Source organism: Dromiciops gliroides, chromosome 2, assembly GCF_019393635.1.
Source record: "Dromiciops gliroides isolate mDroGli1 chromosome 2, mDroGli1.pri, whole genome shotgun sequence".
In the NCBI taxonomy this organism is placed as follows: Eukaryota; Metazoa; Chordata; class Mammalia; order Microbiotheria; family Microbiotheriidae; genus Dromiciops; species Dromiciops gliroides.
Window position 1 is genome coordinate 464,963,215 of NC_057862.1, and position 27,216 is coordinate 464,990,430.

General features: G+C 45.7%; 1 protein-coding gene across 6 annotated transcripts in view; it reads right to left on the minus strand.

Moving 5' to 3' along the window:
* The window catches only part of LOC122740168 (calcium/calmodulin-dependent protein kinase type II subunit beta), a 310,939-nt gene that overhangs the window by 31,001 nt on the left and 252,722 nt on the right, over positions 1-27,216 (minus strand). For 2 of the 6 annotated variants that reach the window (XM_043982044.1, XM_043982040.1), the window contains 4 exons: positions 13,864-13,901; positions 13,245-13,316; positions 8,211-8,255; positions 3,900-3,948 (listed from right to left, as the gene is read on the minus strand). In XM_043982044.1, coding sequence (XP_043837979.1) covers positions 3,900-3,948; positions 8,211-8,255; positions 13,245-13,316; positions 13,864-13,901 — 204 coding nt within the window. Of the gene's footprint in view, positions 1-3,899; positions 3,949-8,210; positions 8,256-13,244; positions 13,317-13,863; positions 13,905-27,216 lie in introns of all 6 variants that reach the window. The other 4 variants (XM_043982046.1, XM_043982041.1, XM_043982042.1 and 1 more) reach the window with 3 other exon arrangements.

Here is a 27,216-nt window from a genome sequence, read left to right on the forward strand (position 1 = left end):
CTCCTCTGACTTTAAATCAAGGGCTCGTTCAAACTCATATTGGGTCACACTGTTTAGTGAAATACAAATATCTGATGGGGGGGCAGAAAATTTAGGCTTTTTAAAGAACTCCAGGCCTGCTTTCTTTCTTCATTTGCTACCACCACTACCAGCATTTATATATTGCTTTAAGGTTTGCAAAACACTTGGTGAGTATGATCTCAAATGGGCCTCACAAAAACCCTGTAAAGCAGGCAATGCAGACATTACTATTCCCATTTGACGGAAGAGAAAATGGAGATTCTGGGAGTTCAGATGACCTATCTGAAACTACCCAGCCAAGGGAAGAGGAGCCGGGTAAGAATTTCTCGACAGCCTCTCTTCCTTGGCCTGTCTGGTTCCTCCCTCCACCACCCCCAGACCTCTGGCATTAGCTATGGCTCAGATGAAGAAGTAGGGGGTTGAAGGGTATGGATCATGTAGACTAGTCCTAGAGAGGGGAGTTCCCACTCTGAGACTGTGGTAGAAGAATGAATGGACACTGGGTGGGGGGAGCGGGGAGAGAATACTGGAACCCAGGACACCTTCCACCCAGAGGTGGGGCAGGCAATCAGCTTGCTATGGTATCAGTCCAGGGGCAAAAAGCATTATATCTGAAGCCAGATGACCTGGGCTTGAGTCACTCCCCCTCTATGGGCCTCAGTTCTCTCCTCTGTTAAAGGACTAGAAGACCTCTGAGGTGCCTTGCAGCTCTAAACCTGTGACTCTGGATTAATTCCCATCCTTCCCGGCTCTCAATTCTGTGATCCCAGCACAAGAGAGGTTTTCTCAATGACAGCTTATTCTGACAGCAGAGATGTGACTGGAGGTAGCAGAGCCTCATAATCTAGAAGAGCAGCAACTGTCCCCAAGGAGTGGTCACTATGTGGGGATTCCCCATGCTCTTCCCAGCACCATGCCGAGCGACTAGCTTCCTGGTCTCTGCTCCTTCATCAGCTCTCCGAGGCCTTGGCCTTCCCCTAACAGGAGACTTGACTGTGGCTGGCATTGGACCCTAAGAGAGTGGATACTTCCTGGCAATTGATTGATGGGGCCAGGCTTGGCTTGCTACCTGCTAATGCCCTTCCTTGATGCCATACCTCTTACCTTCAAGTCTTAGTGGTTCCTTCAGGGGCTCCATGTGACTGACTGCCTGTATGTTATTGGGCATTGCCCCCATCCCAGCTCTGATGAGGAGCAAGGCAGGCTTGGGTAAAGGGACAATTCCAGGACAATGCAATTGACATGGGGTCAGAGAATGGATTTCTAGGCTGGGCCCCGTGATAAAAGCTCCCTCAAATTTTTGGAAAAGGAATAGTAATAGTGTAAATGTGGGGTTTAGCTACACCTTATGGTCTGGATAGGCTTTATAATTTACAAAGGGTCTTTGCCTGTGTTATCTCATCTGGACAATACCATAGGAAGCCAATAATTGATATAGCCTTTTCTGGTTTATGAAGGGTTTTGGGGTGTGTGTGTGTGTGTGTATATATATATATATATATATATATATATATATATATAGCAAGGCAGTTGGGGTTAAGTGACTTGCCCAGGGTCACACAGCTAGTAAGTGTCAGGTGTCTGAGGCTGGATTTGAACTCGGGTCCTCCTGACTCCAGCTCTATCTGCTGCGCCACCTAGCTGCCTCTTTGGGGTTATATCTGCATAAACTTCTATGTCCCCATATAGAAAGTACAGCCCCTTCAGGGAAAGTATTCTTTCATTTTTGTTTTTGAAATCCCAGCACCTGGCATATAGTAACTCTTTAGTAAATACTCACCTATTGATTTACATATATTATTTCGCTGGATCCTGACTATACTTTGAGGTGGTTGTTGTTCAGTTGTGTCCAACTCTTTGTGACCCTGTGGACCATAGCACCTGAAGGGCTCATTTTCTGATGTCATGTCTTTTGAGCATTTTAATTGTGTCCATGGGGTTTTCTTGGCAAGGTCATTGGAGTGGTTTGCCCTTTCCTTCTCCAGTTCATTTTATAGATGAGGAAACTAAGGCAAACAGGGTTAAGTGACTTGCCCAGGGTCACACAGTTGGTAAGGGTCTGAGGTGAGATTTGAACTCTGGTCTTTCTAACTCTAGGTCCAATGCTTTATCTACTGTAGCACCTAGCTGTCAGTGTAAATATTATAACCTTTAATGTATAGATGTGGAAACAACAGCTCAAAGCAATATGCCTAAGATCACACAGGTTGCAAGTGCTGGAAACAGGAACCTAAACCTCATCTCCTGATATTTAGTCCAGTGCTCCTTCCCCCATCCCAGCCAGCTGATTCTCTAATGTTAACCCTGAGAATGTTGGGATAGGACTCCAGGCCATGGGAATCTGATACTATGACCATGAAGTCTGAGACACCCTGAGTGGGTCTAGGGGAAGAAAGCTCTTGGGGAAGGTCTTCAGGTGACCAGTTTTAGGGCTGCATGGGGGGCACTGGGAAAGGCCTGTCTGCTTGAGAGCAAGGAGGTAGCTCCACAGATGAGAAGCTGAGTGAAGCCAGCTTCCTCCAGAGGAGGACAGGCGGACATTATTAGAGCAGAGCTTCCTAACCTTTCTATGAGTCAGTCTGGTGAAGGCTATCGACCCTTTTCCAGAAGAATGTTTTAGTGAATAAAATACATAAGATCACAAAGAAAACCATAGCTTAGTGAAAAGAAAGCTATCATTTTTCCCCATCCAACTTCATGGACTGCCTGAAATTTATCCATGGACCTTTTTTTTTGGGGGGGGGGGCAATCCATGGACCACAGGTCAAGAACCCCTGCTTTCAGTTGTCAGGAAGGGGATTTCCTGATGTGCCATCTAGTAGGAACCTAAATGTAGGACCCAGACCGAAAGGACCTTCCTGCCTCAGGGACCAAGAACAGAAATGACTTACCCAGGATCATGTAGCTGACAACAGATGCAAGGTCTTTGGAAGTGTTCTTCCCAGTATGCCTCATACTTACTGTGACCTGCTTAGTAAGCACCCACTGGGTGGATGAGAAACTATGTAAGGAGATGCCAGAGAGGGGCAAATAGGTGAGGACGTGTTCTCAACAGGGACACCTCGGCTCCCTTGGGTGGTGCTGACAGATGCTAGAACCTAGGGAAACCTTGGGTTTGGGAATCACCCTGGGTTTACTTTGTCACTGAGTAGGAAGGTGATATGCTGCCTTTGGTTGAGTTTTGGGCTTGCTCAGCAGGCACTCACTTAGATACCCTGATGTAGATTCAAGGCTTTCCCAGCCCCATCCCATGACTACAGTCTAAATGGAAGATGACCCAGAGCAGCCTATATAGTTATCCCTTCCATATCATGGGTATTAGTGCTTCCACAATCTGGAAAATCCGCATATAATTTTTTTGGCCCTCCCTTAGTACCAGAGAAGAAGTCTGAATGTTTTCTTTTTCTTTTATGGGGTGTTTATAGTACCTTACTGTAAAATTTGGGTTAATATTTGGTCATAGCTTTAAGAAAGTATATATGGTATTAAAGGATAAACTATGTTGATATTATGCCATACTATACATAAATATTATGCACTGCTGAGTTTCTAAACTTTTTCTGTGTCATCTGCTGGCCTTTGCAGGTTGTCTGGAGCTTCTACAACCCCCCCCCCCAAATTCCTATTTAATTTCTTATGCCAAACTATGATGTATTGAAACCATGCTGGGGAAAGTCATGATGTGGAAGGGATCATTGTATTCTGTTCTCTTTGTCTTTCATTCATAGGTGCTTCTTACCCTCCCCTGCTTTTCTTACTATTCCTTTGAATCCAGGCCACAGCCTTGATTCCAATCCTCTCAATCCCCTTTCAAATGCCTCCAATCTCTGGCCCTCCCAGCCTATCTGGCCACTGGAAGGTCAGTTGAGGGGCCTTACCTTTGGTGTCTTCATCCTCTATGGTGGTGTTGGTGCTGTCTGAAGATTCCTAGAGGGAGTATACAGGGATTAGATAAGAGAGACAGAAGAGAAAGGGGTTCGACAAGAGGTAGCCATTAGGGAAATGGCCCCTAGGGCGTCCAAAGGCTGCAGAGAATAGGGAGCCGCAGCAGCCCCCAAGAGCTGGCAGATGGGATTGAGTGGCCTCCAACTATACCAAAGCAGCCCTCTTCTGGATGAGGTCCATGCCTGGGTAAGGACCCATCAGTAGCATTGTCACTCATGGTCTGCTGCTCCAGCAGATTCCCACTTAGATCCAAGTCCCTTTGCTGGAACTCTACAAAGCAATGCTCACACTTGGACAGCTCTGGAAGAAGCTGCCTGTAGCTTAGCTGCTAGCCCTTGGTCCACTTTTCCCTAGATCTGGAGCACCTCCCAGCATCTTCCCTTCCTCCCACCCACCCCCAACCTCTGTTTATCCTTAGGACCCAGTGAGAAGAAAATGAAAGGTGGCTCAGGAAGAATTTGGGCCACATACACATACACACACCCACACACACACATATCAGGACTGGACAGAGGACAGCAAAACCTCAATGAAATAAAATAGATTGGCCGGGTTTTTCTGTCTTTCTGTCTCTGTCTCTCTCTCTTTCTCTTGAGAGAGAACCTAAGCTTTCTGAAAAGAGAAGCAAATAGCAAGGAAACAGTCTAATACCAGGAATTCTGAAACAAGAGGAGCAACACTGAGCACAATCACCACCCTCCACTAACATCCTGCCTCTCTGGTACCTCATTAGAGTGTGGGGGTGAACCTGTATTTTGTAAGACAGTGCCAATAGAGTGTAAAGAAGCCCTGACAGGTTCTGCCACACTGGCAAACATTTGGGATGCAGGCCTGGAAGCAGCCCATGTCATTCCTGACGAGCAGCCCAGCTAAGGTCAGAGGTGCTCATTGCCCTGCTGGCCATGGGGCAAGGAATTTGTCCATGATAGCAACACTTGTTTTCTGAGCAGGACAGAGTGTTCGTTATGCTGATATTGGCCTGCTTAAAACAACAAAATCCCCAGTGATTTTTAGGGAATGCCTCAGGCATCAAGAAACACCAGCTTCAACCTGCTCCATCTTCTATATCTATAACCATGGCAGAACCCCAGACAGGCTCCAGATGAGCAGAGCTGAGGTTTAAGACAGTGACTTTGAGGCCATAAGACCCCAAATCACTAAAAAGACAGATATATTCACTGGTCTTGTACCTGCTCAGGCAGGAAAGTGGAGACTTTAGAATTTTTCATCCCACAGCTTGAAAGGAGAAAGTGCAAAACACTCAGTTAACCAGAAAATTCAATTCACTAGAGCATCCTATTCCATGTGGGTGCGTGTGTGTGTGTGTGGGGGGTCTGGCTAATCTGAATATGACTGCCTTTCTGTGAGCCTACAACTCCCCAGAAATGGCCAAGAAAACCACCCATCAGCCATCAGGGATGGAACAACAGCTGCTGAGATTCACAGAGATGTGCTAGAACCCACACAGGGGATGGGAGATCCTTGGAAAAGCATCTCTCCCGAGACTAGTCCTCTCCCTGAGGTCTTCTGACTTTTCTTTGCTTATACCTGTGTGGATTCCAGACTGGTCTCCCAGGCTCCATGGGAAGCCAATTACACCCTCCCTGTGGCCACAGAACTCTTTCTCACAGCCAAGGCTTTGGTTGTCTATGAGGGAAACTCAGATGATGGAGAAAGAGTTGGGACTTTTCCTTCCAATAGGAGCAATGGCACAAACTGTAAATTGGCTCTGGCTTGGTGTCCTCCTCGGCCAGACACTGGTGCCAGCCCTTTGGGGGCTTCAGACAAACTCAATGGTTAAGTGTATCACCCACTTGTCACAAAGTCCTTGCACTGTCTCTAAATAACAATGGCTTTCATTTATATGTATTCTTTTGGCTTTACCCACATGAACTCACTTGAGCCTCACAACCATCCCAATCTGTGAAGGGGTTGCTATTATCTCTTTTACAGAAGAGGAAACTGAGTTTCAGAGAGATTTAAATGATTTTCCTAGGGCTGCCCAGCCAGACCATGTCTAAGGTAAGATTCAAACCTAGGTCTTCCTGACTCTCTTCATTATACCACACTATCTTTCTTGTATAAAGAGGGTGGGGGAGGAGTAGCCTTCCAGGAAGCAGAACCCCACCCTAAGCTGGTGGGACCCAGAGTGTTGGACTTCCAGACCTTGTATGAGTAAAACACTGATGAGTTGGAGAAGCTGGGAGGCAGGTTGGGTGGGGGGTGGGAGAATCTCTAAAGAAGGGCTGCCAGGACCTATGCTCAATGCCACACATCAGCCAGACAAAGCTTCTTTTGAGCCAATCCAACCAGTGTAGGCAGGCACCAGATCCATTCATTCTTCATTCTCGTATTCCCATAGCCTAACACAGTGTCTGGCACGTTGTAGATGTTTGATTAAGAACTGTTGATTGACCTCAGTCACAGGAAACAAAGAGGAGGCGGCTCCCCTCCCCTCCTTTTGGGGCGGGGGTCACTCCTGAGAAAAGATTCCTCCTGGCAGAAAATGACAGGCAGATAGACTACAGAGGACACACACAGAGAGACACAAAAACACACACACACGCACACACGCACATGCCCTAAAGAACACTTCATTCGGAAAGGGCAATCTCCTTGAAATGTTAGAGCTGGAGGGGACTTTAGAGACCATTTGGTCCAAGCCTGTCCTCGTCCAATGGGCAGCTGAGGCCCAGAGAGACGAGGGAATACCCAATACCACGCAGCGAGATGATAAAGGACATGGGGGCTGGAACAGCGCAGCTTGAATAGCCCCCATTTCCAGCATTTACTTTTGGAAGTTCATCTCTAAGACAGCTGGGAATTGGAGGCTCTGGAGCTGGCAGGCTCCTGCGAGCTTATTTACATGACCTGGATCCTCTAGTCCAATCACTTCACCTTAGTGATGGGGAAACTGAGGCCTACACAAGGAAAGTGACTCCCCAAGGGTGTAAGCACCAGAGCCTAGACTCCAACACCCCAGGTCCTCTGGCTCCAAATGCTGTTGTCCTTAATATCATGCCCCACTGCCTGTCACGTAGAATCAGCCCTCCTGAGGGAGTGCAGGTGTGCACAGGGCAGCCAGACAGTATGGCACCAGGAGAGGGAAGGCCTCCTGTTGAGCTACCACCTAAGCAGCCCCCGCAAAGGCTCAGGCTTCCTCCCCTAGAATGGTTATGCCAATGTGCTGACGTGAGTTGATGATCAGAGTGGAGCAGAGGTGGACAGGAAGAAAAAGTCTCTTTAGCAGAAAACATCTGAGGGCAGGAGAGCAGGCTTGTCTGAGGTAGACACAGTACAGGAGCAGTGGGGGAGGGGCCAGGCACGGTGCTACTTCCCTCAGCCAATCCAGCACCCTACTACCTTCTCCATTGTCTCTCCCACTGTTCCCAGGCTATTCTGGGCCCGCACCCTTAGGATCCCATCTCTAATGACCAAAAGGCCTGGGTGGCGGCCTGTCTTCTCTTCTAACGCCCTTGGGCAGTGTGGGCAAAGAGGACAGGGTGGAGAACCCCTAGTTACACTCTCTATCATGAGATTATGGACTCATCCATAAATGAGCCCCTAGCCCTGAAAATTAAATAGCCCTCACACATCAGCCTGAAGGACTATATTTGCTAGAACAGCCCTGGGGAGTCCAAATGCTGAGCTCCTATTCATACGCTCTGATCAATGTCATTCATTGGTAGTCTGTAATTTATTAGAGGCCGGACAGAAATTATTATTAATAATAATAATAGAATTTATAGAGCACTTTAAGTTTTCAAAGTGCTTTATATGTTATCTAATTTGACCTTCACAACAACCCTGTGAGACAGGTGCTATCATTATTCTAATTTTGCAGATGAGGAAAGCAAGGCTGAAAAGTTAAATGAATTCTCTAAGGTCAAATAGCTACTAAGTATCTGAAGCAGGATTTGAACTCAGGTCTTCCTGACTCCAAGTCCAGCCCTCAGATCCCCAGAAGCTCAATACAATCTACCTAATTTTCCAGGGGCTTTTTGACACTCTTCTTGGCCCTGTGGCCTCCTAACCTCTAACCAACCCAAGCAGGATCTTCCCTCCCTCGGGGCTTCAGAGAAAGACACTCAAAAATAAAAACCATAGAGCCCAGAGTCTGCTTTGAGAGGGAAGTAGGGGGATAGCACAGTTACACAGTGACCCCAACTAGCTGGGTCCCGGATCACAAAAGAGAAAAACCAGAAATTCCCAAAAGGGTGAGAAGGAAAGAGAGGCAGCAGTACCTTAATCCCGTCCACTGGGTTATGGATAACGGTGGTTTGAGGCTCCTACAGAGGAAGAAAGAGACAGAAGAAGGAAAGAGAGGGAGAATGAGGGAGAAAAAAGAAATGATGCCAATAGGAAAAGGAAACATTGAAGAGACAGAGAAAAGTAGAGAGGTGACAGAGCATGATGGAGAGAGAGAGATGAAGAGAAGTTCAGGAAAGAGCAGGAGGGAGGTAGAAATGGAGGGGGGAAGCAAAAAGTAATTAGTTCAGTGAGAGACAAATGATTCAAAACAGAGAGTGGCAGAGTAAGGCTAGAAGAGAAATCTGGAATTGAATTAACATGAATGAAATAAAAAATATCCCAAACCATGTAAAGATTGTCACCCATCTCAAGAGAGGAGAAGAAGGGATGGAGAGCATGGAAACAACAGCTGTGGCTCACTTAAGGCTGAGAGAAGCATTTCATGTTATGTAGGTGAGCAGAGAATAGTAGATTGCTGTGAGGACAGAGAGGAGCCAAAGGAGGGGTCTAATCCCAATGCCGGGTCACTGCAGGGGTTGGCTTTAGAAGGATTTCCTCTCCCTTCCCCCATCACTGTCTGGGTGGTGCTCTTCAGAGGCTTTTCCCAGGGGGCAGGACAAGGCAGTGGACAGTGCCAGTCTTGGAGCTACAGCTATGGCGATCTGGATTGGGGCTCTTGACAATGGCTGCACAGATAGGGGGAATCCATGAGATGTGCTTATTTGGAGGTGTACCTTGTATCTGCAGAGGGCCACACCTAAACCCAATCCAACTGGAACCCACTCAACTTGGAGCTCATCCCCCAGTGGAGAAACAAAATGGTGCTAGGGACCATCGGACATATCACACTCATTCCTCTGGGACTCACTGCTTTCAGCTCAGCTTTGAGTCCCCCAGGGTATCATTCCTTAAGAACCAAGATTCTTGCCTCCTTGCTCCATGAGTTCTCGATGGCAATATAGGACTCCAGCTGAGGAGTGAATCTCTAGACTTCACTCCAGACCTTTACCAAGCAAAAGAAACCAGCTGACAGCACTCAAACTGGCCAATCCCAAGGATAGTAACTTTCTTAGGGATCATCTACCCGTAGGTGCTCTTCCCCAGGGCGCAGGAATGGGGCTAGATGGAGCCCCAAGGTACCCTCAGTCACAAATACATTTGGTTGGAGAGAATACAGATAGACATGTCTCACTTTGTGTAAACCCACCAAGTATATACAAATTTCAATATGCAAATCAGATGAAATCTGTGGGTGATGATTTGTTCTCAACAGAATTCACTGTAAGAACAGGATTTCTAGTTTACTTAAATTATCGACTGACCAAAAATCAATTTATGTGCTACTTTTTACTGATATGCCAGGTTCACGAAAATACATTCATCTGGCCAAGGGAAATATATTCATCTGTCTTATGTGGTTGCCGGCAAGTCAGAAGAGAATAATACTCTGTGTGCCTAGGCCATCCTTGCAAGATACATACTCCACATTCAACAACAGCCTGTGCCTTCTTTACCAGCTCATTGGAAGCAAGGGAGGCAGCACCTCTGACCATTGACCAGGATGCACTGGTGTTTGCCTGGAGCAAATAGTTTCATAGCTAATTCGCAAGGCTGCTCCAGACTGGGCTATGAAGAGCAGTCATTCCCAGCAGATCAGATGCAAGGACAGTCCTGTGGCTGGTGCTAAAAGCAATAACCAAGGAAATCTGGTGGTCGTGTATGGGCTGGGGAAAAACAGAGGCTGGAGTTGGCAGCCCTGCCTCATCTTCACCTTCCCTCGACAAGGGAAACCTTGGCATATACTTTTGGAAATGGACACAGTAGGAATTTCTTTGGTTTCACTATGCATATTTACTACAAGGATTTTTTTCTTTTAAATTGCAGGGGCAAAGGGAAGAAAAAATGTTTGTTATTTGTAAAATGAAATCAAATTTTTAAAAATTAAAAGGTATTGGAAGCAGCTTGTTCTTGCTTCCCAGTGGTTCTAGAATAGGCCTTTGCCAGGTCCCCACCACTGATGCTCCTGTCCCTGGATTCTCTTTCCTCGGACCCCAGTTCAGTTTGTTGGGAAAGGAACAATATCAAGGGTCTGTTATAAAATGTGTAAGCTCTTGAGGTCAAAGAAAAAAGTGGCATCATGTGTCACCCTCATCCCCATTCTGCCCTTTCTATAACTTAGCTCTGGCCCAAGGGCCATAAAAGAGGCAGTGACTGACTGACTCTGGGCCTAAGACCTAACTCTAGGAGACTAACTCAGTGCTCTTGCAATTTGAGGCATGGCCCTTAATGATTTTATTTACATTTTTTTCAATAAACATCTATTTTATCTTGAAGAAGAAAAAAACAACTTGGTAACAAAAATGTACAGTCAAGCAAAATTCCTGGATCAGTCATGTCCCAAAATACATTTATGTCTCATTCTGCACCCTGAATATATCACCTCTCTTGTCAGAAGTAGCACATCACTTTTTTCTCTGATGTGGAGGCCCCTCAAACTGGGAACCTTAGTATGACCTGACATCTGACTAGATCTGGGATTAGCCCAGTGGGCTGCCACACTTCCTGGGACAGGTCTACTCTTCTCCTTTGAGAGACCCACTTCTGAGAGCAACTCCACCCCACATCCTCCACCTTCATGCAATCTAGGGCTCAAAAGCCTTTCAGAGACCCCAGGGCAGTGTGCTGTCCACACTGGAAGCTTTAGTCTTCCAAAAATTTCTGTGACAAAACTGACTCCCCTTCCTTTTGCACAGTTTTAAGAGAGCAGCTAAGTTAGTGTTTAGGATAGGCATATGCCTACCCATTGGTAAGATGGGAAAACCCTCAAGTCAAATGGAGAAAAAGGCTCAGTTGTGATGAGAGGCAGGAGGAGCTAACTAGGTGGCAGAGTATCAGTGGTTTGCCAACACCAAGGACCTATTTCCAAGTGGTTTTTTAACCCTTTTTTTTTGGTCTGGGGAGATGGGAACACATGAGAAGCAGTACCCAATGAGATGGTCTCCCTTATAGATAAATGGCTACATTCTCAGCCTTGCTACATTTCACAGAGTTACTCTTTCTAAATATCTCAGGCTACTACAGTTTCCAATCACTAAATTAAGATAGCCTATCAGATAAAAACGGGAGATTGGCCCAGATCAATGACATTTTCACTATAGAATATCCCCTAGCCTGCATGACATGGGCAAATGACCCACAGGCCTCCTGGGCTGCTCACCCACCAGAAATTGTTCCTGGTCTCAGAACAGGGCTTTGATTCATTGGAGACTATCTGGCTAAGGGTCATCCCTACTGAGAAATATCTTCTCCTTCTCACAGTGGGGCAAATAAAACCCACTAAAAGAGACTGGCCCCAGGGTACTGGATAGGTCTAGACCATCAGTCTAACTTTTCAAATAGAGAAATTAAAATCTATCAAGCTGAGTAACTTGTATGAAAAAACAGGATGGAGCAGCAAAGATGGTAGATGAACCTAGACAATACGTGTGAATTCCCCCCTTTCTTTCTGGATAATATGGTAATGCCTCTTAACAAACAGCATTCATTCCAACCTCACCCTGTATTGTCAAACATTTCATTCCTAGAGGGATAAATAATATAGGAGAGTTTAGAATATATTTTGTACTCTCTATGACCCTGAAATAGGAAGAGGAAGGGTGGGCTCCTTCCCCTCTGGGAGAGGTGGACTTTGGCATCTCCTCCCCTCATAGGTGCCCTAAAGAATGATTCAACTTTTCCTAGAGAGGTTCCCGCAGTGGGACCCAGGTGACTGAGATGTGTGGGTCCTAGGAATTCAGGCCTTCCCAGAAGATCTCTAAATTTTAGCATCTGAAAGGGTCTTGGTGGCCATACCAAGGAAAGCATCCCCACAACAATATGCCCCATCCTTTGCTTAAAGATCTCCACTCATGGAGCACTCATCATCTCCTGAGGAAACCTATGTCACTTCTGGAGCTCTATTTGTTAGGATGTTCTTCCTAATATCAAGCCTAAATTTGCTTATTTTCCATTTCAAGCCTATCCCTTCTGGTTTTGTCCTTTGTGGCCAAACAGCACAAGTTCAAGTCCTCTTCAAGGATCATTCATTGATTTAGAATAGAACTGACTCTCAGAGCTTCTGCCTTTCCCTCTCCTATGGTCATTGATCAAGAGCTAGAAGGGACCTCAGAGGCCATCTGGGTCCATTCACCTCTTTTTTCTTGGTGAGGAAATGGAGGCTTAAAGAGAAAGAAAGTAATTTGTCCAAGGGCAGTATTTGAAGCCAGGACCCTTCCATATTGCTTCTCAAACCCAACCCAAACTTCATACCTAAGACAGGAAACAAAGCTCTTTAGACTCTCTCCTCTGACTTTCTTCCCAGGAGTCATAGTTTTAGCCTTTCTCTCCTTCAACCCAGTGCTGAGGACACCAAGATTTCCTCCAGTCCCATCTTTTGTTTCAGGATTTACTCCCTGGGATCTATTTAATAGAGTTGTCATTGTGTCCTTGTTTCTCCAGCAGAAAAAACAATGAAGTCACATTGGGAGGGGATGAGGGACTACCTGTGGCCTTATGCCTAATTCTGGACTCCGAGCAATCATCTGGTCCAAACCTCTCATCCTACAGATGAGAAAAGTGAGACCATGAGAGGTATGAGCCCAAGGTCACACATAGCTCATCAGTGACAGAACTGTTCTGGAACCTGTAATCTAGCTGAGACGCCAGGGTTCTTTCAACTATTTGAAAGGCCTTAACTGCAGAGAATTGTGACTTATGGGCCCTTCTTTCCCAGTGAGCCCTCAAAATCTGCTTTCCAGAAGAGCTCTCCCCACCCTCCCATGTCCATGTGTCCTTCTTCATGGTTGCTGGTGAAGACCATCATGATAGCTCGGCTGCTATTTGGGTGCCCCTTCATTGGAAAGCCCTAGAAGAACCTCCATTGAACCTAACCCCAAGCTGGGGGCCTTTTGCGGGGAAGTGACCAGCACACACCCACTCAGCACAAGGATAATGTGGGAAGTAAGAGAGGAACAAAAAGAGCTCAGTACCAGGGCAGCAGGAGGGAGCGTCCCCTTGGGGCTGGTGACACCCGCGCTGTTTTTGGTGCTGTTCGTCTGGGGCTGTGAAAGAGGAAAGAGACAGAGACAGCAAACAGAGACAGAGACAGAGCAGGAAAATGACATGAGCATACTTGGATCTATTGCGAAGATGAGAGGGCTCCCTAACTAGACACTCCTTTTAAGTCAGTCCTAGGAGGATTTGGACACTGAGTGGGATGCATATAGCAGGAAGGGGACAGGGAGAGGCAGCGCTTCTGTGGCTATCTACAAAGGGTGGGAGAGGTGAGAACTGCCAGGTAGGGTTAGTTAAGGCTATAACTCAGAGCAGGGTTGCCACTGGGCCAAAGGATCATGGATGTAGAGTTGGAAGGGACCTTAGAGGTCATCTGGACCAACCCCTTTCACTGTAGAGGAGAAAACTGAAGCCCAGAGAAGTTGTGACTCCCACAAGGTCACACAGGTGACCTCAGTATTCAAACTTTAAATCTAGTATTCTTCGACTGCAACATGGGCATCAGAGGTAAGAGCAAAAGCTGCCAGGGGAAGCCACCACCCTGCCTTCCCAGAACTGGTGGGGCCCAGAAAAGCCAACCAGGGAATACCTCACCTTGACTCCATCCGCCTTCTTATTCAGTAAGCTCTTAGCTGCTGCATTGGGAGGGAAAGAAGAGGTGTTAGAGCCAGAGACCAGACTCTGAGGCAGCTTCTTGCTGTAGTCCTGGCCTAGTGAATAGACCCCATGCTGTCAGAGGGCCCCCCATTAATAATGTCCACAGGCCCAGCCACCAGTTCCTGCCCAATCCTGCCTAACCTCCACAGGAGGACAGTAAAAGGGCTGGATGGTCCTGCATGAATTTTGGAGAGGTCCATCCACAGAGGGAGAAGTTGGGCCCCTGAAGATGAGTGGGAGGGAGGGATTCCCAGGAAAATGAGGGTCTTTCCCTATCAAGGTGGTTCAGTCTCCAGAAAGAGATGGTTGAATTCTCAAATTTGCCGGGGACCTGGACTCTCTCAACCACCATGGTCCCCAGGCCAAACGAGGAGAGCTCACAGGACAGACTCCACAACGGCTGGGTGTTGGCTATGAGCATCTTGTCTCCTGATTTGATGTTTTCTTCCACTCTTCTTGTGCAGTCCCTCAAAATCCCTTTTCCCTCCCTGAAACTCTGAAGGTTGTTTAAGGGTCCCTCAGTGGCTTCCAAAGGGCTAATCCATTAGAAAAAATATGCTCTGGTCCTCTTTGGAGTGGGCTGCTGCCTGTGCTAGTGGAAGGTCGGGTTGGCCAGCAAGAAAGGATGTTTTAGGCGTCAATCTCACCTGCCCCTCCTCCCCATCTGCCCCGTGGACTCTGAAATCTTTGCCCAGGATACGGGCCATACTTGAAATCAGGGGCTGAAAACTTTTAGAAAGAGCCTCCCAAAGGGTACCTATCTTGGATGTCAGGAGGGTGGTGGACACGTTCAAGCCATGAGCATAGCCAGGCTGACCAGAGATTCTCAAAACTGGCAAGCCACTCTCCCCAGCAGTAAGGAGAGCTGTGTGGCAGTGGCCGCTGGCCCATGTGCCAAAGAAAACCAGCATGAACCCTCTCTCGGGTCCTTGTGCCAAGGATTGGCAAACCCTGCTCTGAGCCATCTCCTTCCCCCACACCCTGTCCCAGGTCCCTCAGTGGACCATGACTCAGGGCTCTGTAACAAACTCTCCAAGTGGCCAGTCCTGGTTTATTTCTCCAGCTCTGGGCACCACCCGTGGTAGCTTCTCTCCACCATACTCGGGACCACATTCAGACATCTGAGAATCCCCTCCTCCAGGCCAAGGAGGGGTTCCCTAACCCTTTAAAGAATCTTCCACAGTATCCTGAGCCCATAAAGGAGGGGTGGCCTCTAGTGGGGCAGTCAGCATTAGGGACAGGGACCTGACCAACTGGCACATTTAAGAGTGGGAATTAAAAGAGCTTACTCTCTCCCCACATTATCTTTTCTAGAAGGAAAGCAGAGCATTTCTGATGCCCACCTGCCTGCTTGGGTATGGTTTAGGCATTTCCTTTCATCTTTTTTTTTTTTTGAGGCAATCAGGGTTACTTGACCAGGGTCACATAGCTAGTAAGTGTCAAGGGTCTGAGGCTGGATTTGAACTCAGGTCCTCCTGAATCCAGGGCCATTTCCTTCCATCTTAATGTGGCATGGAGGCATTTAATGAATAGCTCAGGGACAGAGGAAATGGAAAAGCACCCAGGAATTCTGTTTTCCAAACATCAGGTAACCTTCAGAAGAAGGTCTCAAATTCTCTACCCTCCCCACCTCCCAGAGGGCATCACAACCCCAAATACAATTTATATCCCTTTGGGTTTCAAACCAACACTTTTATTCCCTACCACCCATCCTCCCTCTAGTCAAGTTCCCTCCCCTCCCACTTCCCACCCCCCAATTCCCATAAGCCCCTGACTTTCTTCCTGATCACATTTAGCTTATCCCTGACAAGCTTCTTGTTTGTGGTTTCATGTTTCTTTCACAATGTCAGTTGGCTTTGGACCAGGAGGGAGAGGCACCTTGGGCGGTAAGGCCAGGTACCAAGAAAGCAGACAAGAGGGACTGGCTGATAGAACTCTGGGAGTAGGAGGAGAGAGAAGAGCTCAGATATTTGAGAGGAAGAATGGAGACTCTAGGAGGGCTGGGGTTGGTGTCAGAACTGACTGAAGGGCCTTAGGATCATCAGTTTTGATCTGTAAGGGACCTTAAAGGCCACCTGGTCTGGCCTCCTCATTTTACAGATGAAGAAACTGAGGCCCAGAGAAACGAAGCGACTTGTTCAAAGTCACAAAGGCAGTAGAACTAGGATTTGAACCTGGGTCCTTTGACTTCAAATCAAGCACTTTCAACTATACCAAGAGGTATCCCCTGACAGGGAAGAGAGAAGAAAGAGGGAGTTTGAATTGATATGGGTTCACAAGGCCCTGACTAGGGGTGGTGGCAGAGAGTGAGGTTAGGATGGAAGGCTGGAACGGGAGGGTGAATGTTGAGAATTGGTCCTTGGGCAGGAGAATGACACATGGGAAAAGCTTGAAAACCTTCCAAAGCTGTGCCCGCCGTGAGGGCACGTGAGGGCCACAGGCTCCCCCTCCTGATGGAACTGCACAGCTTCCCCAGGACTGGAGAAGGGGTGGCCTTGTCATGACGTGCTATCGCTAGAGCCTCGGAGCTCTTGTCCCAGACACAGATGCAACTTTTCTGGCTATCCCAGGTCCCCCCCACCATGAGCACCACGGACTTCCCCCAAGCAGGTTAGAGTCTAGGTACAGAACTACAATAAAAAGTTGGCTTACCTTACAGAAAAGTAAAGCAAAAGAGACAGGCAGGTGAGGGAAGGAGAGAGTGGAAGGGGAAGGGGAAGGAGAGAAGGGAAGAGAAGAGAAGAAAAAGGTTTGTGTTGATTCAGGCAGAAAGCATATCTTCCAGGAGCAGGACTCATAACAATGCCCAAAGGAGAAGCAGAGCCAAGTTGTTTTTCTGTCCCCTCTCCCCTTTTTCCCCCCAACCCCTGCCAGCCCATGCTCACTACTGCCCCGCCCCAGGTCAAAGAGGGTGGCCATACCAAGCAGCCATCCTCATCTGGCTGGATGCAGTGATGGTCAGAGAAGCAGCAAGCTGCTTTGAGGATGCTCAAACACAAAGGCAAGGATGGTTTCTACACTGGGCCCATGCAGTGGAGGGGACAGGATGACTGCAGAAGCTGTGCTCCCTGCCTCCAACCCAAAGCTTTGGCAGTCCTGCCGCCATCACCAAGCCTAAGGGAGAAACCATGTGGGCTCCACCCCTAGCTTGGCCTGTTTCCAAGGGCTCCTGGCAGGGTACCCACAGTTCCAAGGGCCTAGCCATCCGGGCCAAGTCCCTGCAGTCCTAACTGTTCCACTGCCTTCCTTGAGCTCACCCAGGGCCAGCTGAGTGAGAGGCTTTCTAGAATACATCCTATTTTAAATGCCTTTACAGGGTCTATCCTGCTTCAGTCCTGACCACCTTTACTCTAGCAATACAGGGCACAAGGAAAAGGAACACTAGCTCAGACTCTATTATTAGGGTTTACAAAGTACCTTCCTCACAACAACCCTGTGAGGTAGATTGTACAATCACCACTAACATTCCCACTTTACTGATGTGGCAACTCAGTCAGCTCAGAAAAGTGAAGGGATTTGCCTCTCACAAAATTACTAAACCAGAGATAGGGTCAGAGTCCAGGCTCAAGCTTATAATTACTCATTTACATAGCACTTGACAGTTGACAGAAGCCCTCCCCCCACTTTTTTTATTCAGAACAACCTTGTGAGGTAGGTAGTACAAATGCCTAACCCATCTTACAGATTCAGAAGTGTAAGGTCACGGTCACACAATTAGTAAATATCAGAACTAGGATAGAAGCTCACCTTCTGACTCTTAATACTCTTTTCACCACATCATTCGGCCTTTCTCGTGTCCTGTCTCTCCAACTAAATTCTTTCTCTCTTGAAGGCAGGGGCCTTCTTACATTTCTTTCTATGCTGGGACTCAGCACAATGCTCTCCACAGAGTCACATATTTGCTGCTATTGATTACCCAGAAATTCCTCAGGTTTAAAGTTTGTGCTCTGTAGGTAGGGGTTGCTATTTGAGGATACTTTTCATTAGCATTCTCAATGGCAGCCAGGTGGCTCAGTGGAGAGAATGTCAGACCTACAATTAGGAAGACCTGAGTTCAAATCCTGCCACAGACACTTGCTTTTTGTGTGACCCTGAGGCAAGTCACCTCTCTCAGGTTCAGTTTTCTCCTGTGCAAAATGGTGAAAAAAATAAGCACCTACCTCACAGTGTTATTGGAAGGATCAAAATAGATCATACAGTAACAGTGCTTTGTAAACCTTCAAGTGCCACATAAATGCTAGATGTTTTTATTATGAAGGCTCAGATTCCTTTATATTTTGTTGTTTAGTCATTTCACTTGTGTCTGATCCTTTGTGACCCCCTTTTTGGGGTTTTCTTAGCAGAGATACTGGAGTGGTTTGCCATTTCCTTCTTCAGCTTATATTACATATAAGGAAACTGAGGCAAACAGGGGGGAGTGACTTCCTTTATATAGCCTGGGGCAAATCTTCCCATTATTCTCTCAGTCAGCCTGTACTTCCCACCAACTACCACTGAGGTTGTAGAAGCCCGGGCAAGTCTGAGCCCTTGAAGCTGAACTCAAAGGTCTAACATCCTAAGGATCTTGGGTTTCATGTGCTCTAGAACCTGAGACCTCTCCTCCCCCAAGAGAGTAGGGAGCCTCATCCGAGCTTGCGCCCAGCCTTTTCCTATTGGAAACATGTAAGTTACTATAATCCATTTGGCTCTAACAAAGGTAAAATGAAGCAAATATAATTCTTTCAAAAGGCATAGGAGTATGTTATGATTAATAACTATTTGGAATCTTCTGGGTGCCTTGTTTGCCATACATGTGCCTAAACGGTGACTTCCAATCCTACCCCTCAGCGATGTCAAGGCACAAACATTCACTCCTAGCAATCTTAATTACAAACTCCTTCCCTCAACTTCTAAGGGTAGCCAAAAGATCTTAAACACCCAGATGAACACTTTCTTTGAATTGCATTAGGAGTTTACTTCATGGGTCAAAAGGAAAATCTGTGGATTGTGGGCCTAGTATCTGCAGCCCACTTCTCAACAGGCCATCATTTTGAAGGCCAAGTTTGGATTAAGCAACTTGGCCTGGGTCCCAGGCCCTGTATGTCCCATCCTAGGCTACCTGGTCTCACATTTCACACCAAGAGAAGCCATACCTTGCCCTGGCATCCTATACAAGCCAGCCTATTATATGATCGGTTACAATAGGCATTGCTATTTATAGCTATCCCAGACAGTCATTTTGAGCATTGTAATTAGGAGTCATAAATTTTAAGGCCTAGACTTCAAATTTGTTTGTAAGACCCCAACATTCAAAGAAGAGACAAATGCAAACTTGAATCTGGCTCATCACATTAGTGACTTCCTAATGGGCATCAATCTATATAGATCATACCTTCCCCATTCTTTGGCACCCATAAAGGCAGAATTTCTCTATTTTTCTAAAGACACAGTCACTCTTCAGCTGTAGTGACATGTAACATGAACCCAGACTTTGAAGACTTCCCCTCCCCCATTCTCCTTTCCAGAAATGGGGGGAGGAGCACTATAGAAAATTATACCATATATATGTATACATATATATATACATATATATATATATATATATATATACATACACACATATATGTCTCCTCAATCAGCCAACCAAGACCTGCTCTCCTCAAATCTGCCTCCATATCTCTTAGAACTGAGACTTTACCTGCTTAAAAACTAAGGCAAAATTATCTTTATCTTGAATAAAGGGTGATGGTGCTTCCCAGCAGCAAAAACCAAACCAAACCAAACCAAACAAACAAACAAAAAACCCACGAGAGCTGTCCATTCAACACTGTGCAAAGTCCCAACCAATGAGCATCCCCAAACCTGACTGGGCTGATGCACCAAGAAACTTCTAACTATCCCAGATTCTGCATCAGACCTCACAATAGGATCTCTAGGAGATCTACAAAAAGAATTTTTGCCTAGATTTTAAGCACAAGAGATGAAATCAGAATGTAGAGCTTAAAGTAATTTTAGAGATTATTTTCAGAAAAAATTGCTAACATTTATATAATACTTTAAAGATTTCCAAAGCATTGTGCCTGTGAAGAAACTGAGAATACTGAAGTTGAATCATGCCAGCATTCACACACATACAGGCAGAGCTGGGGCTTCTTCTTCTTCTTCTTTTTTGGCAGGGAAATGAGGGTTAAGTGACTTGCTCAGGGTCACACAGCTAGTAGGCATCAAGTGTCTGAGTCTGGATTTGAACTCAGGTACTCCTGAATCTAGGGCCAGTGCTTTATCCACTGTACCACGTAGCTGCCCTCTGGCAGTTCTTTATGATAACAATAATAGCTAACATTCATATGGCACTTCAGAGTTTATAAAGTGCTTTACATATATATTATCTCATTTGATCCTCCCAACCCTGTGAGGTAAGTGCAATTATCTCCATTTTTCAGATTGGGAAACTGAGGCTTAGAGATTTTAAAGTGACTTGCTAGGGTCATAAGTGACTGAGGCAGAATTCAAACTCAGGCTTTTCTGACTCTAAAATCTAGTGCTCTATCCATTATAAAGTGTAGCCTCTCAGAATTTCCTGCCTTCCAACCCAGTGTTCTAATCATTACATCACTCTGGCCTGAGGAGTTGGGATCCTTCTCCACTTCTACTCAGAATCAGAGTCAGAAGGGAACCCGGAAGCCAATTAATCCAACTGATCCTGAAAAGGAATCCTCTCTGCATTGTACCAGGTATATGCCCCTGCTTAGAGGTCTCTCATGAGGGGTTACTTTTTCCAAGGCAGTCAGCTCATCTCACCTTAGAATTACTCTAGCTGGGGCAGCTAGGTGGTGCAGTGGATAGAGCACCAGCCCTAGAGTCAGGAGGACCTGAGTTCAAATCCGGTCTCAGACACTTAACACTTACTAGCTGTATGACCCTGGGCAAGTCACAACCCCAACTGCCTCACCAAAAAAAAAAATTACTCTAGATGTTACGAAGTCTTGTTTCTTTCTCTCCCTGATATCAAGCCAAAATTTGTCTTTTTGCAAATACATATTCCTTCCCCCTTCAGATGCTATGGGCTTTTTAAAAAATGGGGGTGATGAGGGAACAGGTTCCAGAGGAACACAGAGGAATGACCACATTGGCATAGCCCTATGGTCCATCCGGACCAAGACATGCTGTGGGAGGGCATAGCTGTCCTCCCTGATGTTCTACCCTAAATTTCAGTATATCCTAGCCTCTATTTCGTAGCCACTTCTGGCTTTATCATTCATTCGCTTGTCCAAACCCTTCAGAATTCCTATAAGGATTGTCTCTTGGGGGCAATTCTTTACTAGGCTTGAATCCAATGTGGTGAAGCAGGAAGGGTGATGAATTTGTGGTCAGAGGACTTGGGTTCAAATTATGCTTTTCCCCCATTTACTATGTGACCGTGGGCAAGCCATTGCCCCTCCAGGCCTCAGTTTCCTCACCTGTAAAATGAGAACATTGGACTACATGATCTTTTTAAGGTCCCTTTCAGCACTAAATCTGGCATGGTTGGGACAAAATCCATTTTTCCCTATCCTCCTGTTGTCTAAGGATGTGATTTCTGGTGAAAGAGGGGAGAGGCAGGTATAGATGTGCTCAGGTGTACACATTTCCTGGTATTTTCTAGCTTCTGTGGTATTGTTGGCTTTGGAATTGGCACTAAGCCAGGCCCACATCACCTCTTGCTAACTACTGCAATAGGCTGCTTCTTTCCGCCTTAAATTTCTTTTCTCTCCAAAACATCCTTAACATAATTGAGAGGCAATTGGCAAAGTGCATAGATTGCTGGACATGGAGTCAGGAAGACATGAATTCAAATTTCACCTCTGTCTCTGTGTGACCATAGTCAAGGCACTTAACCTCTCAGAGGCTGTTTCCTCATCTTTAAAATGAGAGGGGCATGTCTTTAAGGTCTAAAACTCTGATCCTACACCAGTCAAAGGAATACTCCTAAGGCATTCATTGATTATATAATTCCCTTGTTTAAATGTCTTCAGGGTCCCCAGTGCCTATAGGAGAAAATCAGCTCCCTATGTGACTCCAACCTGCCCTTTCTGTCTTTATGCTACTCTGTTCCATGGGACCTGGGACTCATTCCCTGATCTCATCCTGCCTCCCCTATTCACATACTGTCTCCAAGGGGTAGAATAAACTCCTTTCCCATTTGCACCCACTGAAATGTTTCATATTCTTCAGGGAAAATCCGCAGGGCTGACTCCTGGTTCTTTTCCTACTTCATCTGAGAAAACCCAGAACCAACTACAGACTCTGCTTCACTAGATGGGCAATCTTAGATGGTACTTCATCTCTCCGGGCCTCAGCCTCCTTATCGGTAAAGCAGGGGGCCAAAATCGGTGGCCTGAAGACAATGAAGCCTGGCCCACCCTCCTCTCAAGCCTGAAGTGCTTCTCATCCTCTTCAAATCACTCCAGCTACTGTTTGACCTCTCACATTTGTAATGATTGGAATGATGCCACCTACTGGAGACTTGCTGTGGGAAAGTTCCACCATGAGGAAAATGCCTCAGAGGCATTGTGGCTTTTCCTTGGCGTCAGGAAATGACGTTTGCTCATGGGTGCTGTCTATCAAGGCTACCAGCCAATCAACTTGAGGAGCCTCCTATTTTCTGGGAGGAGACAGGAAGGAGGAGAGGGAGCCTGCTCGGAGAGCTCTTGCGCTTTTGGGTTCATGACTTGGTGGTGGTGGTGGTGGTGGCGGTGGCGGCAGAGGACTTCACAGGAAATTTGAGGAAAGATAGGAATGCCAGGCTGTTGGAATTCTGTTCTCAATCTTTTTCTTTCTATTTTCCAATAAACCCTTAAAAACCTAAACTCGTTTTATCAGTGATTTTAGTCAGTTTTCCCCAAAACTGGGGGAACAGATTAGAATCCACATTTAGAATCTTAAATTACACACATTCATAGCAGAGTATTATTAACCTGTATTGTGAGCTACAAAGCTCTCTGAGCCAGCACTGTAACCTGGGGATGTTCGTACCTGCCTCCCAGGTTCTTGGGATCAGATGAGATAATCAAATGAGATAATATGTGCAAAGTGCTCTGCAAACCTTAAAGTGGTACATGAATATTAGCAATGATTATTATTGAATCTCTTACCTCGTTTGATCTTCATGACCCAATTGAGAAATGCTGTTTTTATTGCTGATGAGTCATTTTAGTCATGTCTTCAGGACCCCAATGAAGGTTTTCTTGGCAAAGGTACTAGAGTGGTTTGCCATTTCTTTCCCCAATTTATTTTTCAGATGAGGAAATTAAGGCAAACAGGGTGACATGATTTGCCCTAGGGTCACAGCTAGTGTCTGAGGTCAAATTTGAACTTGGGTTTTCCTGACTCCAGGCCTGGTACTCTATCTACCCAGCCACAGATACTGTAAGTAGTTAAAAATAGTCTTGGGTGGAATGATTTATCCAAGACCATGAAAGTGGCAACTGGTGGCTATGGAACTCAAATAGGCCATACTCTTTCCACAGCATGGGTTATCTCTAGTCAATGGCTGAGATTAAGAGAAACTGAATAGGGGCAGCTAGGTGGCGCAGTGGATAAAGCACTGGTCCTGGATTCAGGAGGACCTGAGTTCAAATCTGACTTCAGACACTTGACACTTCCTAGCTATGTGACCCTGGGCAAGTCACTTAATCCCCATTGCTCTGCCAAAAAAAAAAAAAAAAAAAGAAAGAGAAGCTAAATATGTTCAGACCACATTTTCATTCCACATATAATCCAACTGACATGGATGACTAGAGTTGCTTTGCTGGAGGGAAGGAACAGTAATCTGAATGTTAGGGAGAGGCCTTAAAACATCTCCAGTTTCCCTTTATATTAGCTGCCACGGCTCTCTGATCCATTAATTTAGCTAGACCCTTTTTCAACTAATCTATTTAATTCCACCTGAATACTTACTACCCAGGGGATACATGGACTTATCTATAATGTCCTTCCTTGAGGCTTTAAAAGTACAGCAGGAAATATTGATTTCAAGCCAAGAAAGGAGAACTCCATTGATAATGACTCCATTATGCTTTTGTTTCCAAAATGAAGAGACTAATCGGAGATTTTTTTGTTGGTTATCATATAGAAGCAACTTCCTCTTATTTCCATTTTAGCGACCTTACTTTTGAACTTTTCTAGTTGTTACATGTTTATGTATGTGCCAGGAATCGAACCTGGTAGTTACATGTTAAGATACAGTAACTAATGGAAAAGTAGAAGCAGCATTGATCTTAGACTTGCAAAGCCCTTCTACTCACTAGTTGGGCAAACAGTTAGATGGCCAGTGGATAGAGAGCATGGCCTGGAGTTAAGAAGACCTGAGTTCAAATCAAGCCTCAGACACTAGCTGTGTGACCATGGGCAATTCACTTCACCCTGTTTGCCTCAGTTTCCTCATCTGTCAAATGAGCTGGAGAAGGAAATAGCAAACCACTCCAGTGTCTTTGCCAAGCAAACCCCAAATGGGGTCACAACTGAATACAACTAAACAACAACAGTTAATAGCTGTGTAACCTGATGAGTATGTTCCCTGATCAGTAAAATGGGGCAATACTTGCACTGTATACCTCATAAGACAATATTGAAGTCATCGGACCACAGCTTCAAAGTAGGGAGGGATCTCAAAAGACATCTAGTCTCTCTCATTTTACAGATAAGGAAACTGAGACCTTAGGGAAGTTAAGTGATTTGCCCAAGATCACACAGACAGTAAAATGGGAGTGAAGGGGCAGCTAGGTGGCACAGTGGATAAATCACCAGCCCTGGAATCAAGAGGACCTGAGTTAAAATCTGAACTCAGACACTTGACACTTACTAGCTGTGTGACCCTGGGCAAGTCACTTAACCCCAATTGCCTCACCAAAAAAAAAAGGGGGGGGAGTGAAAACTGATTTGTAAACTGATGTACAAGGCAGAGTCATAGATTTCAATCTGAAAAGCACCTGAAGTGCCATCTAATCCAACCCTTGCATTTTATAGATAAGGAAACTGAGTCCCAGAGGTGAAGTGACTGATGTGGCCAAAGTCACACAAGCTCCAAGTAGTAGAGATGAGACTTGAAATCAGTTCTTCTAACTCTAAATCTAGCACCTTTTCTACTCCATAATGGGGCTTGTATCCTGGGAATTATGGAGTGAAGGCATCACCATTTCTTACATGGTTAAGAGTAGTTTCCTCTTGTTCCAGCATTCTCCCAGTGATTCCCAATATTCTGTTGGCTTTGGGAGCTCATTCCTTCAAGGAATAGCCCACAATACCACCAAGACCTATGAGGTCATTATGAAAGAGTTCAGAGAACACCCTCCAAAGCATAGCTTGGTATCCCTTCAATGCAGCCTGGCCTTATTCCTGTCCCTACTGATGCTCATTTGCCACTTCTCTATTACTTAGCCTCATAGATTGTTACCCCATTAGCTCATCAGGAACTGGAAATGTAGAAGGGCTCCTGAAAATCTGGAGCCATGGTTGTGCATGGCTGCATCTTCAGGGTCATCTGCAGAGTTTAAAATTAAGCTAATCTCAACACCTACTGTGAAAGGAAACTCTACTGGAAGGATTCCTATTTTAAGCTATCCTTAGTTCCCCTAAGTAAAACAAGATCTTTATCTCTACCTTAATTACACAGTGGATTTTTTGTAAAAACTGCCTTTGGCCCTGCAAAATTCTCAATATGTTATTATTCTGAGTCACCCTAGGAATCAACTAGCTCTCACTAAAAGTGATATAAAGGAGATTTTTTTTTTCTTAAGTCCTTGGCTTCTCATGGCTCTCCCCTTGGGGAAGAACTGGAAAAAGAAGAATCATAGATTTTAGGCTACAAGGTAACTTAAAGGACATCAATGAACTCCCTCATTTTGCAGATGAAAAAAACAAGGCCTCCAAAGTGAAGCCACCTGCCTATAGTTACATAAGGTCAAAAGTGGCAATGCCAGGATTTGAACCCAGGTTCTCTGGTTCCAAATCCAGTGTTCCTTCAATGGATGGCACCACATTACATGTTTTGGCACCAATTTCATGTTTTGTATTCTTACTGTCTTTTGCTTTATTAATATTAAGGCTTCTATGAGAATAACCACAGCTGTCAACCACAGAAGGTGACATCCAGTATAGCCTGTTGAAGGTAAGAGGCAAAAGAATTCAACTTTTCTTTAATTTTCCTCCCCATTGAACAGGCAACTCTCAATGAAATAGCATCTTGGACCCTGAAGGAAGAATAGAAAAGATCTTATTATAGCTTCCTCTTGCCCCCAAAGCATGACCCCTATAGTATAGAGTTAATAGCATCTTCTGAAGTCATAACATCTTCTTCAAGTCCCTTATAACATTGTGTTGCCACAATAAGCCCTTGCTAGATATCTATAGGTGTGCCTCACCATGATATGGTCCTTGGTTTCTCAAATGGCTCATGAGGATTGTGACGTCAGGCAGGCTTTGACCTTGGCAACAGTAGAACTCTAATGCTTACTTCATGAAGAAGCAATTGGCTAGGGGCAGCTAGGTGGTGCAGTGGATAGAGCACCAGCCCTGGAGTCAGGAGGACCTGAGTTCAAATCTGGCCTCAGACACTTAACACTTACTAGCTGTGTGATCCTGGGCAAGTCACTTAACCCCAATTGCCTCACTAAAAAATAAAAAAAATAAAAAAAATAAAGAAGCAATTGGCTAAATTCTCACTAACCAGGCTCTACTTCTAGTCTAATTGGAGTTAGCAGATAGTCAGCTTGAGAGAAGAAGAGGTTCCCTTGATCCACCAAACCAGGAGAGCTACTTAGTTTGACACATTCCAAGTACCTGCCCACATCTTCCATTATAAGCTCTTTCAGGGCAAGGATTATTTCATTTTTGTCTTTGTAACCCTGGCGCTTTGCCCGTAATGGGTGTTAATTGATCTTAGGATCATAGATCATAGATCATAGATCTAGAACTGGAAGGGATCTCGAAAGTTCTCATGCCCAACACTCCCATTCTACAGATGAGGTGAAGAGGCTTGATGGTAGCAAGAGGGAGTGCTAGGGTCAGATTAGAAATTAGGTCCTCTGATTTTACTTCCAGTTTTCTTTCTCCTGCACCCCACTGACTTCTACTTCCAAGGGAAAGAGATCTGATGTCTTATTTCCCCCAAAGTGTTTAAGAATCCATGGAAAAAGAAAAGAGGTTGGTTCTGAAGTCATTGCTCAGAACTGTGCCTTATGGCTAACCCTGGCTTTATGATACTTGCTGATGACACTCAGGAAATGGGAGTTCCTACTCCTGAGGGCTCCCCCTGGTGGACACAGAAATCCT